The 14056-nt window shown below is 46.5% G+C and overlaps 1 protein-coding gene across 1 annotated transcript; it reads left to right on the top strand.

Moving 5' to 3' along the window:
• The first annotated feature begins 4722 nt into the window (after window positions 1-4722).
• On the top strand, window positions 4723-7179 carry LOC136638918 (alpha-2Da adrenergic receptor-like). Its single transcript, XM_066612945.1, has 2 exons — window positions 4723-5887; window positions 7076-7179. The coding sequence occupies exons 1-2, from the start codon at window positions 4723-4725 to the stop codon at window positions 7177-7179; spliced, it is 1269 nt and encodes a 422-aa protein (XP_066469042.1).
• Window positions 7180-14056: the final 6877 nt, after the last annotated feature.

Below are 14056 nucleotides of genomic sequence, written 5' to 3'. Positions count from 1 at the left end.
TTATTCCAGGCCATTCTCAAGGTGGGCAATAAGGGATGGGATCTGGGAAGCGAATTTGTTTCCAATAATGCAACAGTGAACTCAGAAAGCTGAGGGTTGTTCATATCACAGCACAGGAATTCACAGATCTTCTGATGCAGGGCCCTATGGCCAGTTGGGAAGTCTCTGAAGCATTTAACTTTTATTTAAAAAACTGCAGGTTACCTTCTGACATGTATGGTTCACGTATGTCAAAAACAGCAACTTATGAAGAAGCCATTGTTTCCTGCAAAATGGAAACCATTCACAGATCTAAAAAAAATCTCTGCATATGTCATCAACTGTATATATTTGCTTATGTAACTGTTCGTTGTTCAAATGAAGAATCCAATGAAGAATGTGATGTTTATCACCAACATTTGGGGTAACTAAGGTATTTGTTTCTGGTGAGTAGGATAGGTTTACAGCCTTACTGAACACATTGGGCTTACTTCAGAGTAAAGAACACCATTTTCAAACACCTCTAAGGATAGTGTTATCTCAATGCATTGAAAGTTTCTCTGCTGGCAGCAGACATCTGGATTGTAATTTAAAAGCAATAAATATCAAAGTATTTATTTGAAGCAATAACAACAACAACAACAACAACAGGTATTTATATACCGCCTTTCTTGGTCTTTATTCAAGACTTTATTCAAGGCGGTTTACATAGGCAGGCTTTATTTAAATCCCTTATTAAATAGGGATTTTTACAATTTGAAAGAAGGTTCTTTCTTTCAAGAACCACTACATTCAGGTGTTTCATTCCGATCTGGCTTCACATTCTGGCCTCCATCCTCCCACGCTCAGAGCAGATGGAATAGTTTGGCTTCAGCTTGTCAGCTGCTTCAAGGTCGCAAGGTGCCGGTGGCCTCGAACTGGCCAACTGGCGACCTTGTGGATGTTATCTTCAGGCAGATGGAGGCTCTACCCTCTAGACCAGACCTCCTGCCCAAGCTATGAAGCTTGGCTCATATCATCTCAGGAAAATCCACACTTAAGGCATTATTAGAAATGTGTATGAATTGCTTGACTATGGGAGCAATCCTAACCAACTTTCCAGCACTGGCATAGCTGTGCCAGTGGGTCATGTGCTGCATCCTGCAGTTGGGGTGCAGTCATGAAAGCCTCCTCAAAATAAGGTGATGTTTGTTCTCTTACCTTGGAGCTGCACTGCCTCAGTGCTGGAAAGTGGGTTAGGATTGTGTCCAAAATAATTATTATACACCTTCGGGTGCAATCCTTACCCACTTTCCACCACCAACATAAAGGCAATGCAGCTCCGAGGTAAGGGAACAAACATTCCCTTATTTTGAGGAGGCCTCCGTTAGTGCCATCCACCTGCAGGATGCAGCACACGTCCCATTGGCACTGCTATGCCATTGCTAGAAAGTTGGTTAGGATTTGGGCCTTAATAAATAACTTTTCACTGAAGAATCAGAATCAGTGATGAGGCTTGGTCTCCTACCTGCATGATACAGTGTGACTGAGTTACATTTTCTTTACACTTTTTGCAAGTACTGGTTTGTTCAACCAGTACTTTCTTCAAATGTTCCTTTTTTGCATATACACAGTGGTATCAACAGAGAATAACTGCAAATCACCCCATCTCTCTCTCTCTCTCTCTCTCTCTCTCTCTCTCTCTCTCTCATATACTAGCACAGAATAGCTACGTTCCCTTCTCTTTTCACAATCTCTCTCAGCATTTGTAGTAACTGGGACCACCGTCCTCTGACATGCAGACGTGCAATTTCCTTGCTGCAGCATTTTATCATCTAGGTAGGTCCTCCACATTAAAATGTCAATATAAGGGATGTTTGGAACTGCACTATGCTCTGTGCATGAGAGTTGTGCAGCAGGACTAGTATAAGAGACATTGTATACTCCCTCCACCATTTCCCCAGATGGTGGGAAGTGTTGTGACAGCACTACAGGGCCTTTAACTCCCAGCTGTTTCCCTTGACAAGGAATTTGGTATATTGTATTTCTTGACTTAGTAGAGATCAGGGAAATTCAGCTGCCATTTGAAGAGCTGGATCTGTGTTTTCACATTTTTGAGCTACTCAAAATAGATTATTCTATTCTATTTCAGCCCTGCATAGAATTGGTGACAAATCCACCGATTCTCAAAAAGGACTAATTTCCTTATTTTCTGGGCAGAATTCAACTGGTGCATGGCATTTTAACAGAATGTAGATTCAGCTTTTCTGCAGTTATCTCTTTTTAGTCTTTTTAGTTATTAGCTGCAGAACAGTAATGCAGTTTTGTCCTGCAGGATCTTTCACCCTCAAACACCCCAAAGCAATTAGCTTACACCCAGCACCCAAATTATACTGGTCCAGAAGAGGTCATGCACACCGAACACTAGAGGTGCCTGTATGAAAAAGGAATTGATTTAGTAAAACACTTCAATAACCAAGGGCCCAATCCTATCCAATTTTTCAGCACTAGTGCAGGCATGCCAACAGGGAATGTGCTGTATCCTGCAGGAGGAGAGCGAACATGGAGGCCTCCTCCAGATAAGGAGATGCTTGCTCCCTTTCCTCTGGACTGCATTGTCCTCGGGACAAGCATTGAAAAGTTGCTTAGAATTGGTCCCTTACTCCACTCAGACAAAAGACAATATAGTGCCTTATGTCTTTTCCATTGTTAGTGGTTTTGCACATTACAACCCAGTCTCCAAACCTTGCACCAAGTGTGGTTGTATTGATTGCTTGTGCCACTCTTCTGGGGAAATCAATATTTAATGTGGAAGAGGAATAATTCTGTGGGATTTCCTCCCTTTGCACTGCTCATGCGCACTCCAGATGTGAACACGACATGGTTGCTATAAACTGCTCACGCAGGCCCTTAGTGAACAGCAGCTCCTCAGCCCTTCCCTTTAAGAGACTTAACTGCCCACTTTCCTAGTAATCCTGAGAATGCGCTGCCTTGTAAATTTTAACCCACCCAGGCGCTTTCCCAGGGTTGAGCACGTTCTCCTGTACTTTAATACCCAACCCAGCGTCTTTTAGGTCCCAGCGATCGGCTGCTATGGATGCAGGTGGCCGCGAGGTGGCAACGGTGAGCCGAGCTCGGGCTTCGTCTCTGCGATGAGAGGGATGTGGTCCTGGAGGAGCCAATGAGCGAGAAAGGTGTTCCGAATGCACGAGCCGCTTCGGAACCCGACGGGGCAAAATCTGGTTGCGGAGAAGGGGCAGCACGGCTTAACTCATTTCTGCCCAGCCCACAGGTGTACACATTAGATCCTTGTTGCGTATACGCAACGTTGGGCAGAAATAGCTTATTACTTTGAGTTGAGCCTTGTGTGTGTGTCAAGGTATCTGGTGTGCTCCCTGGGGCATTTGGTGGGCCGCTGTGAGATACAGGAAGCTGGATTAGATGGGCCTATGGCCTGATCCAGTGGGGCTGTTCCTATGTTCTTATCTTATGTTATGTTCTTAAGGTAGCGTCATAGCAAAAGTTTCAGCCCTGAGTTCAAATCCTCCTTGGCACCCTGCCTAACCTAGTGCACAAGATTGTGGTGAGGATAAGGGGAAGACAATCTCTTCACCACCCTAAACTGCTCCTCTTGGAGGAAGGTCGGGAGCTAAAGGGGATCCATAAATAAGAATGCCCGGAAATGAGCGATGAACTAAGAAATTAGAGGTAGTGCTTAGGGATGGAGCATGTGTAGAGTGCCTTTTCTCTGCAGTCACTCATTTAGGGTGGCAGCAGCAGGGAGGGACTTCTGAATGAAGTCCTCCGGCCAACTTCAGCCCCAGCACCTCTTTCTTTAGAGCCCAGCCTCCCAGCACTCCTTGGCATCCCGGGTGGTCTTCCCAAGAGTGGATCTGGCTGGATGCTGCGAGGACAGGTCTGGGCAGGCACTTTCTCCAGACTTTGGGGCAATCAAGGAGCGGGGAAAATGAATGGGGTGGCAGGAGACTTCCCAGTCTGAAATGCTCTGGAGCAGAGGCAGCTGGACACAGCCCTTCCCCGGCCCTCCTCCGGGCGTGTGTGCTGCCAGGTGCTCTGGGAGTGGGTGAGCGGAGCAGGCTCGCTCGTTAACGTTGGCAGCAGCGAGCCAGCGAGCGAGCAGCCTCTCCCACCAGCCGGAGCTGGCTGGGCGCCCGCCGGCCAGCCATCCAGCCAGCAGGCGCCGTCAGCCCCTCCCTTCCCTCCTCCGAGGGATCTGCTCCAGGACCGGACTCGGAGCGGCTCAGAGCTGGGGCAGGGCTGGCTGGCTCCGCAGCACCGCTGGGAAAAGCAGCCATCCACCTGAAGGAAAGGCACTTTCCGAAGTTCCCTTGGACATTTTCAGGAGGAGGCCAGGCTGGGGGATCACCACGGGGCACCTGCCAAAGCCACAGCCAGGGATGCCGGGTGTGTGCTGAACGGAGTCTTTTTGGGGTCTGCCAAACCCCTCTGGAATCCAGATGGCACTGTGGGATCCATCGAGCCTCTCTGGAGTCTGCGGTTCTGCGTCAACACCTGCTTTGCCATGCTGACATCTGCTGGGCCACCCCAAGAGTGTGCCTTTTGGCCCCAAGCTAGGATGGCATCTCATGAGGAAGAGTGTGGGTGCCCTGCTTTCCTGGATCCAAGACTGTGTAGGTGATGGTCCTGTTATAGGTGGGCCTGGCCTGGGAGAGACTGAGGAGCCTGTGAGCCACGCACAGGCCGTTTTGGGCACCCCCATGGCCTGGTCTGGGGTTGAATGGGATGGAGCCACTGTACAATGCATCTACCAACCAGAGCCAGCAGGCCCCAACTAGCCTCCCTTACTCTCCGCTTGGCACAGCACTTATCCTGGTGGCAGTGCTGCTTGTAGCACTTGTGACACTGATGGGGAACGTGTTGGTAGTGCTGGCTGTGTACACCAGCAGGGCTCTTCGGGCCCCGCAGAACCTCTTCCTGGTCTCTCTGGCTGCAGCCGACATCCTGGTAGCTGCTACCGTCATCCCCTTCTCCTTGGCCAACGAGGTCATGGGCTACTGGTGCTTTGGCAGTCTGTGGTGCAGCTTCTACCTGTCACTGGATGTGCTGTTTTGCACAGCCTCCATCATGCACCTCTGTGCCATCAGCCTGGATCGGTACTGGGCTGTAACCCGAGCTGCCCGGTACAACCTTAAGAGAAATCCCCGGAGGATAAAATGTATGATTGGGGCCGTCTGGGCCATTGCTGCTGTCGTATCCCTGCCACCACTTTTCAAGTCGACAAACCAGGACTTGGAGTGCGAATTGCATGATGACACCTGGTATGTCCTGGCCTCCTGCACAGCCTCCTTCTATGCTCCCTGCCTCATCATGGTTGCTGTCTATTGCCGGATCTACAGTGTGGCCAAGCACAGAAACTCTGTGGTCATTGCCGCAAGGCGTGTTTCCTATCCCAGCCTTATTACTGCTGCCAAGTGTGACACCCGCAGAGTGAGTTTCCAGCACCCTGAAGTGCAGAACGCAGGCTTGGAGCATGGCCACCTTCCCCACCCACAGTCGGGCTCATCCCATGTCTCTCGGCACTGGAGGGTAGAAGAGGTTGGCAACAGCAGTGCCAGGCCACCAAGGACCCAGAGGCTTTCCTGGTCCATGCCCTCCAGCAGGGAGCAGCGTCGCAGCAGAGACATGTCCATCTCCACCAACCGGCTGGTGCAGGCACGGGAGCGAAGGTTCACCTTTGTCCTGGCTGTCATCATTGGGGCATTTGTGCTCTGCTGGTTTCCATTCTTCTTCACATACAGCCTTGAATCGGTGTGTGGGGAAGGCTGCCGCATCTCCAGGACTCTCTTCAAATTCTTCTTCTGGATTGGCTACTGCAACAGCAGCGTCAACCCCATTATCTACACAGTCTTCAACCGGGACTTTCGCCGGGCCTTCCAGCACCTTCTGTCACGCACCTATCTGGTTGCATGTAGAAAATGAAGATCCTTCCAGAGCAATGGAGCCGGAAAGAGACTTGGTGCAGGGGTTTGGGAGCCTGGGTATAGAATGCCATCCTGGGCTAAAAGTGAAGGTAACCAACCGATTGAGGCTGATGAATGATGAACTGAATACGTTTTCCTGAACAACTTCCAGTAAAGTAAGAGTGGCCAATCTGTGGCACAGGTGACACAAACAGCACTGACAGTAGGACTTTGTGACATTCTTAGACAGGAGCTGGAGGGTTGGTAGACCTGGTTATGGCATAGACTCAGACTTTCACAATCCTGCCTGCTCCTCAGGGCAATAGACTGGAGGCAAAAAACATACAAAATGTTTGTATGTGTGTGTGTGTGGGGGGGATTTCTCTATATAAAAGCGTGCACTTAAGCGGCAGTGACACCAACTCATGCAGTCATCTAGGGTAGGAATGCAAGATATAGGCCCCATCCACCACAGAGCTCAATATATTCCCGAAGTGGGTGGTGTATTCCAGAAAACTGTTCTAGCCCACAGAAGTTCTGTCATGTACCCTTGTCAAAATACCTCTGTGGGAATGACCTGGGAAGAAGCAAAAGTTCCACATTATAGAAGATATAATGGAGTGACCCGTTTCTGTTGCTCCCGAGTGTTCTTCCTATTTCAGCTATTTATGTCCTTGTCAAAAAAAGGGAGAGTATCATTGCAGGAAACTATGGGCATATTACAAATATGAGAGTTGCTTTTCTGGATCAGAGTAAACATCCTTCTAGTCCAGCACTCCATCAGCACCAGTAGCCAGCAAGATGCCCCTGAGAAGCTCACAAACCAGACATGATGGAGATGGCCGAACCCTCTTGTTTGGCCTCAGCCTTCAGAAGTCAGAGGTGTATTACCTCTGAACTTTGCTTTCTTGTTCCATTGGGCCTGCTCTGGGAAGCTGAATTTGTGGGCCACACTGTACCCCAGTAGCAATCAAGAGGGGCCAGGAAAAGTCACTGCTTTTCTCAGGGCAAGGAATGCTGCAGCTGGAAAAAAAAAAAAAGAATTGAGCAAGGAGCCTGTCAGTTTCAGTGAGACCCCTCACTGTGGCTCTGCAGGAAAGAAAAGGGGCAGAGAGTTGCTCTTTCCCCAGTTTCTGCTGCACAGACTGAAGAAGGTACTTCCTGCTGGGTTTAGGGCAGCAGTGAACCATTGTGTCATTTGAGGCTCCTGTGTCTTCTCTTCCTCTTTTCATCAGTGACACTCTTTGATTTGCCAGTTTCCACCTTGATCTCTGCCTAGTCTGTCTGAACAGAGGGGAGCTGGACAAAGCAAGTTGGAGACCAGATGCTGAATGAGTCAGTCAGCCATCTGGCTCTGGGAAACATTGTCCCAGGTTGTGCTACTGGCACTGCTGGGCGGGCATTACAACATGGATTTTCTTTTTCCCATTCACAATCATGCTCTGGACTTGTTGCCTGCTTTGGGTAAGGCTGAGGTTCAGCTATGAGAGAGGACTCTGGACATCTTGACATTGAAAAAAAGGAGGATTGCCTGCCTCTGTGTTTCTGCAGCTGGTGTTGCTGCTCCAGCTACATTGGCTCCACTATGGCTGGTTGCATTTGGCATTTCAGGTACTTATGGCCATATGGGGTGGGTGGGTTGTAGGCAATGCCTGTACTCAGCTGCTCGACCTCTGCCTTTTCATATTACTAGTTCATAATAATCCCTTCCACAGGTTGGAGCTGGTACCACAGCAGTGCAGCCTGTCCTTCCTTATACGTATCTCACTCCCTCCCATCAATTCCAGGGGCTCATTTCCTATTCCACTGTACATTAATGCACAGCACTCCACTAGAATGTCACACTGGAACTGGTTTTAGGTGCTGTACTATCACTGCATACACAGGCCATAGTTCTAGGACTACCACCTTTCACGACCATTCATTGACCACTGATTTCATGACCATTGATTGCTGCATGTCAGACAGACATTTAACAAATATCACTTTTTCCTAGCATGGGGAGAAGAAACCCTGTACCCATTTAATTTCTGCCTGTTGTACAGCTGTCAAAGGCATAAAACCTTTTTAAGGGGGAAAAGGTGGCAAGCATAGTACTAAGGGGCAATTCACCTACTGCACTTTCCAGTCACAGAATCTCTCTTTTATGCAACTCGCCTTAGCTAGGCCTATCTGGAAAGATAAAGTATGGAAGAGTGCTCATGTGAATAGCTTCCCTACCAATTCTACAACTTTTCTCACAGGAGTGACCCTGTGATGACTGGATAATGTAATACTTGACTTAGGCCTTAAGTTCTAAATAAGACCACCCCTGACCTCCGCTATACATACATCTCCACCAACAGAGGCTGACTGCTTTTAATGTACTCTCAGCATTACCCTGTGTAATTACAGAGAACATGAAAGTAAGGCTCAAGATAAAAATGAGCATTTTTACTATCACACACACGTAAACATCCAACAGCTTACCTGCTCAGAAAACAGTGCAATCTGAAGATGGTGGGCTGGTATGGTCACAGAGCAGAGGTGTCTGGCTTCTGACTTTAAAACTACCTGTTAATCAGGAAATGCCACAGCTGGGCTATCTCCTAACAATTCTTTCCTAGTCCACCCCTTCTTCACTTTCATGGCAAACAGGACTTTTGTGCTATTCAGCAGGTAAGGTCTGTGTTACATAGTTATGTGGACAAAAGGAACTGTAATTCCTTTTGTAATTGTAATTGCATTGCCTTCTCCTTAATTGATTGGTTTAAAGGAGGAGGGTAAGTATTTGGGTTATAACCTTTGACCCCACTAGGAAGAAATGACTGGGCCCTGCCAGAGCTTGTACCTAATGGCTTTTGCACCCTCAACTGATCCCAACATTTGGACTATAGAATTGTAACATTAGGCCTGGTCTATGTATGCAGCAAAATTAGGTAGATTGACTCTTGTGGTGGTAGTGGTGGTGGACTGTACCAGGTCAGGTAGTAGGCCAGAGATGCAATTTTTCAATGTTCTGCTGTATAAAAACTTGCAAATTGAAAACAAATAGCGCATCGGGGGAGGATTCTAGCCAAGCCCTTTCCCTGTGCTGGTTTTACTGGGAGGGGTTTTCTTTGTGATGGGGAGCGTTAAAAATGTGTCCCCACCACCTGCAATCTGAAGTGGTACAGGCCATTCTGCCCTCATTCTGCTTCATTGATCAATTGGACCTTATTGTTGCGCAAGCCACATGGGCTTGTGGAATGGAGGGAGGCAAAATTTGAAACCAAAATTTGAAACTCTGAAAATAATGAAAACTTTCACATAACTTCCTTGGAGGATCTTGCAAACATACAAATATTTAGAACAGCTCCACGTCTTATCTGTGCTCCCTCATGTGACTGCAGTCTGAGCAGAGACCTCTGCTGCCCAAACCTCATGAATGTGTCTGCCTCAGGATCACCTGGCTTGTTTAGGCAGGATTTTCAGGGGCTGTTTTTATTCCACCCATTCTCTTTCTCACCTCCCAGAGATGTCCTGTTGCAAAGAGTCCTGTCTGCCATGGAAGGGCAGGAAGATAGACTGCTCTGAAGATAGACCAAGATAGACTGCTCTGCTTTGTTGTGCCTCTCAAACCAATATTTGGCCAAGATCTGCTTGTTGTCTGAAGCCTAGGCTGTGTGTGTGCGTGACATGCAAATGTGTTGGGAATAAATGACCTTGCATCTCAGGCAAAGGGCCTGGTAGGGGTTGCATTCAAATGTTTGTGCAAGTAAACTCCTCCTATTTGGCATCTTTGAGCTGCAGCCATCTGGCGTGGGCGACAATAAGAGTGGAAGGGGCTTTGATGTCTGAATGGAAGGATGTATCCCTAGGGAGCTGTAGAGTTGTAAGGAGGTAGGAAGAGCAATGTGTTCTCAGGATGTTTCTTGGCTACCCTTTGACCTTCTTGTTATTCTCACACACCCACTCCCCACTCTCTGCAATGTTATAGAGGTGTCAGTTGGAGGGAGATGCATCGTGAAAATGCCTGCACGGGCCCAAGCCTGGAAATAGGAGTTCTCATGAAAAGTGCACTCTGCACCGTTGGCTCCAGATCTATGCCGAATAACAGGATCGAGTACTGAGGTAGTAAGACCCTTGTGGATGGGCTAAATAGAGCCACAAAGGCCAATCCTTCCACCCTTCCCATGCTCATCCTCTGGATTCACTGGGAGCTGCAGCTGTTTTCCTTCACTTTCCATCGACAAATGGTATCGATGGGAGGATCGCAGTAATACTGCAGGCATCAGACTTGGGTCCTGCCAATCAAGTCAGGAAAGAAGTCCCTTTTCAGGAATAGTCCTTTTGCTCGGGCAGCAGCTGGGGTTTTGCCACAGGCATGGTATGCGCCCATTGTGCTGGGATGGCACAAGGCAGCAGAGAATCAAGACATAAAGAACTGGAGAAGACTCCTTTGCAGGAGATGATCTCATGTGGAACTTATTTGCACAGAATTTCCATCCAGGCCCTGGTCGGAGATGAAGCTGACCAGGCTGCGACTGAAGCTTGACCAAATGTGCAGCCTGGGAGTTGAAAATGGACCTAGGAGAATTGGGCTGAAGCAAGGTGGGTCTCCTCACAAGCTGGGTTGGGACTCCAAAGCAATGCAGCTGTGATATGAGCGCCAGCCTGGTCAGGCTGCTTGGCTCAGACACACAGAGGCCAGAGGCTGACTAATTTCCCCAGCTTTGTGGCTCAAAATAGAAAAACTTGAAACATTGACCCTTCACCCATCTAAAAACAGCTGTTGGCGCCATGGGAGCTGGATTCCATCGACCCAGGGCCTAGCTCCAAACTCTTGGGCTCACTCTAGCTTTCAAGCGCCGTGATGCTGTAAGATAAGGAACTCAGCTTGGAACCATCAGGCTTCTCATAGAGATTCAGCTGACCATCCATCATAGCTGTGGTCTGGCACAGATTCATGTTGGGGTTGATGGTCTTTACTTTCTTCCGGTGTTACCAAATAGCAGCTAAAGCCAGCAGCCCTTAGTGACATTTCCTGTGATCAGGAACACTGCTATAGTTACATACATAACACACATACAAACACACTCCCTCCTTGCTTAAAGCTGGACACAGACAATAGTTGTGAGTTGTTTTGTTTTTTTGGAGGGGATTTGAAAGAGGGATTGTTTCTTGGAGTGTGTATACACCTCCCTCTTTTGATAAGCAGGTCTTGCAAGTTTTTGTATAGTTCCAAAACCTGTTTTACCAAAGCCACAGAAGGAGAAAACAAATATGGCACTTCATGTGGGAAGCAATACCTCTCTCAAACTATGTCCAGCTCTTCAAAATGATGGTCTGTCTCTAGTTTTCCTAAACTTGCCTGTGCATGATCACTGACACTTTTTCCCCATGGAGTCTGCAAATTAGCTGGGGAACCTTTGGCATGTAGTGCTGGCACCAAATCAAGCTGGCAGTTCTGAGGAGACCACTCTGAAGTCACAGCGAGGTACAGTCAAATGAGGTACAGCTTGTTTACATTAAGCAGAGGTACAGCTTGTTTATGTTAATGCTGAGGCAGATTTTTGGCTGGGGTCTTAAGGATTTTGCCTTCTAGCTTTGCGTGTAAAGAAGCGTTGGGCCTCACCCACCTTTAGACACAGGAGGCACAGTTTATCTGTTGTCTGAGCTGATCTCAGAACAGTCCTGAAACATCTGAGTAACACAAAGACAGATCTGTGTGACATAGTCTGTGTGTTCAAGCTGCTGCCTCAAGACCACCCAGCTCCCCTCTATCCTCTATCAGGAACTTCAACTGAAGTTTGGGAATGGGCTTAAGAATTCGGAGCCAGCCTAGTACAGATGGATGTAGCTCTATGAAATAAAGCAAAAATATGTGTATGTCCTTGGCTGTTCTGAATCCTTTCCTGTTGTATTCTGGAGCATCTGCCATATACAGGTCTTCTCTTGAAAAGAAATAACCCCTCAGAAACTCTGTGGTTTTCAGAAACAGTTTAAAAGATAAATCATGGAACATCCATGCTAGAGATGAAATTAATTTGGAGCCTGACATTTGGTTTATATTGTGTATTCAAATGCAAAAATATAAGTATTTGAAATACCCGCTGGCTTGGATGACCTCAGTTGGAGCTGGATAATATTTACCAATGTTAACTGGGAATGGGAAGATGGATTTAGATGTGTGGCATGCCTGAAATACTGATGACCAGAGCCTTTTCAACTTGAAAAAGAAAATTGGCTTGAACCTCCAAAGTAAAAATTATGACACTGATCTTAACCAAAAGGCCAAGAAACGATATAAAAATTCACATTTTCAAAAGTATGGATGTAAAATTTGAATTTAGGACATTTTTTAATGTATTTGCATATGTGTGGAATTCTTTTTTTAGTTTTACCTTATGCAGAGTAGGACTAAATATCAAGCTGCTCATTCTCCACACTAAAAATGTTGACATTTCATTGAAGAAACCAAAATTATGTCAAGATACTGTAGATCAGGGGGGTCAAACATAAGGCCTGGGGGGCAGATGTGGCTCGCAGAAGCTTTTTATCTGGCCCTTAGTCTCTCAGCTGCTGAATAGTGCTGAGGCGACACTGCTGAAAGGTGTCACCTGCATGATAATTGAACTCTCCCATATCTTGAAATATGATCAAGATTTGGGTATTTTTTTCTTCTGTCATTTGCAGCTAATGAGTTCCTAAGTGAGAAAAAGTGCTTATTTCTGGTAATGACCTAATAACATCACTTCCTGCCCTCAGCAGGCATCATGAATGCTATTCAGCCCACTGCATGAAATGACTTTGACGCTCCTGTTTTAAAGACATCTAGACCAGGTACTATCAACATTCTGGGGCAAGGAGTTATACAGATTAAACACAGTAATTTGTCATCTTTTTCATTTCAATCATCTGACTAAATTCCGATTTAATACCTAAAGCAGAGCTGTCAAACATAAGGCCCACGGACCGGAGTGGCTACCAGAAATACTTTATCTTGTCCCTATTATATTTGGGCTCTCCCAAGCACCTCCCAAGCAAAGTAACACATCAGCAGAAGTAGCGCTGCTGCTGAAAAGGTGGCCACGCTCTCCAAAATCTTGGAGATTTTCACTTCTGTCATTTGCAGCTGATTAGTTCCTGTTTCAGAACAAAGTGCTTATTCCTGGCCATCTGCTTCATGACATCACTAATGACATCTCTTCTGACTCTCAGCAGATGCAATGAATGTTATTTGGCCCACTATATGAAATGAGTTTGACACCTCTGCTGCAGATACTCGCCTATCTCACAGATAAGTCAAGGGCAGGTCGTGAACAAAAAATTATGTAATTTTCTGTGACACTTAGATGGGGATTAAACTTCAGGGGAGTCTGACTACAGTTTTGTCTGATTTTACCCAAGGCCAGAGCCTGAAAAATAACATACCATTAATTGTTACCTAAGAACTGTACAGTCTCTAATTTATTAAAAATTTAGTAAAAGATCCTATTTTTATTCCTTAACTTTTTAAATTTATGTCTTCACAATCTTTTTGCAAACACTATCAGACTAAGTGCACTATAAACAAAATACCAGTAGAACCATTAATCAAATCCTTCTTTAAAGGGCCTGGCGTGTTAAGCTAGAGGCTCAACATGTAACATACAACTTGTAATATATAACTGCGAGTGTGCAATGCAATTCACAACGAAGAGACAAGCAACAAGGAATGAACATGAGCAAGCACAGCTACACATAGTTGCAACCCTATTTACTCAGAAGTAGACCCATTGCTTTCCCTGGATGTTATTCATAAGTAATGGTGCACTGAATTGTAGCCTGGGACATTGTTTCAGATGGAAACGAGGATTCCATCCCGTGGTTTAAAAACCAAACCCTTAAACTTGGGTGTGTGTGAAATTCTTTGAAAATGACTTGCCAGGAATGTTCTGAGACAGCAGCAAAAAGAAAAAAAGGAGGTATTTTAGCTTCTTCTCCAAGCTGGAAGGGAGATGAAGCTGCTTGTGGGAGTTGTGAGGAGGCTTTGTGAGGAGTAATTGCTATACTTCCATAGCAGCAACTCTCATATAGACTACAATTTCCATAAGCACCTTTACTTCTCTTTCTGCGTGGAGAAGAAGCTAAAATGACTGCCTCTGAATACCTTAATTACTAGTAAAAATTCTTTTTCCTCCACCCCCCCCCCA

The sequence above is a fragment of the Tiliqua scincoides genome, chromosome 2 (assembly GCF_035046505.1).
Source record: "Tiliqua scincoides isolate rTilSci1 chromosome 2, rTilSci1.hap2, whole genome shotgun sequence".
NCBI classification, from domain to species: Eukaryota; Metazoa; Chordata; class Lepidosauria; order Squamata; family Scincidae; genus Tiliqua; species Tiliqua scincoides.
Note: the sequence above shows the minus strand (reverse complement) of the source record. Positions and strands in the feature narration are given on the sequence as shown.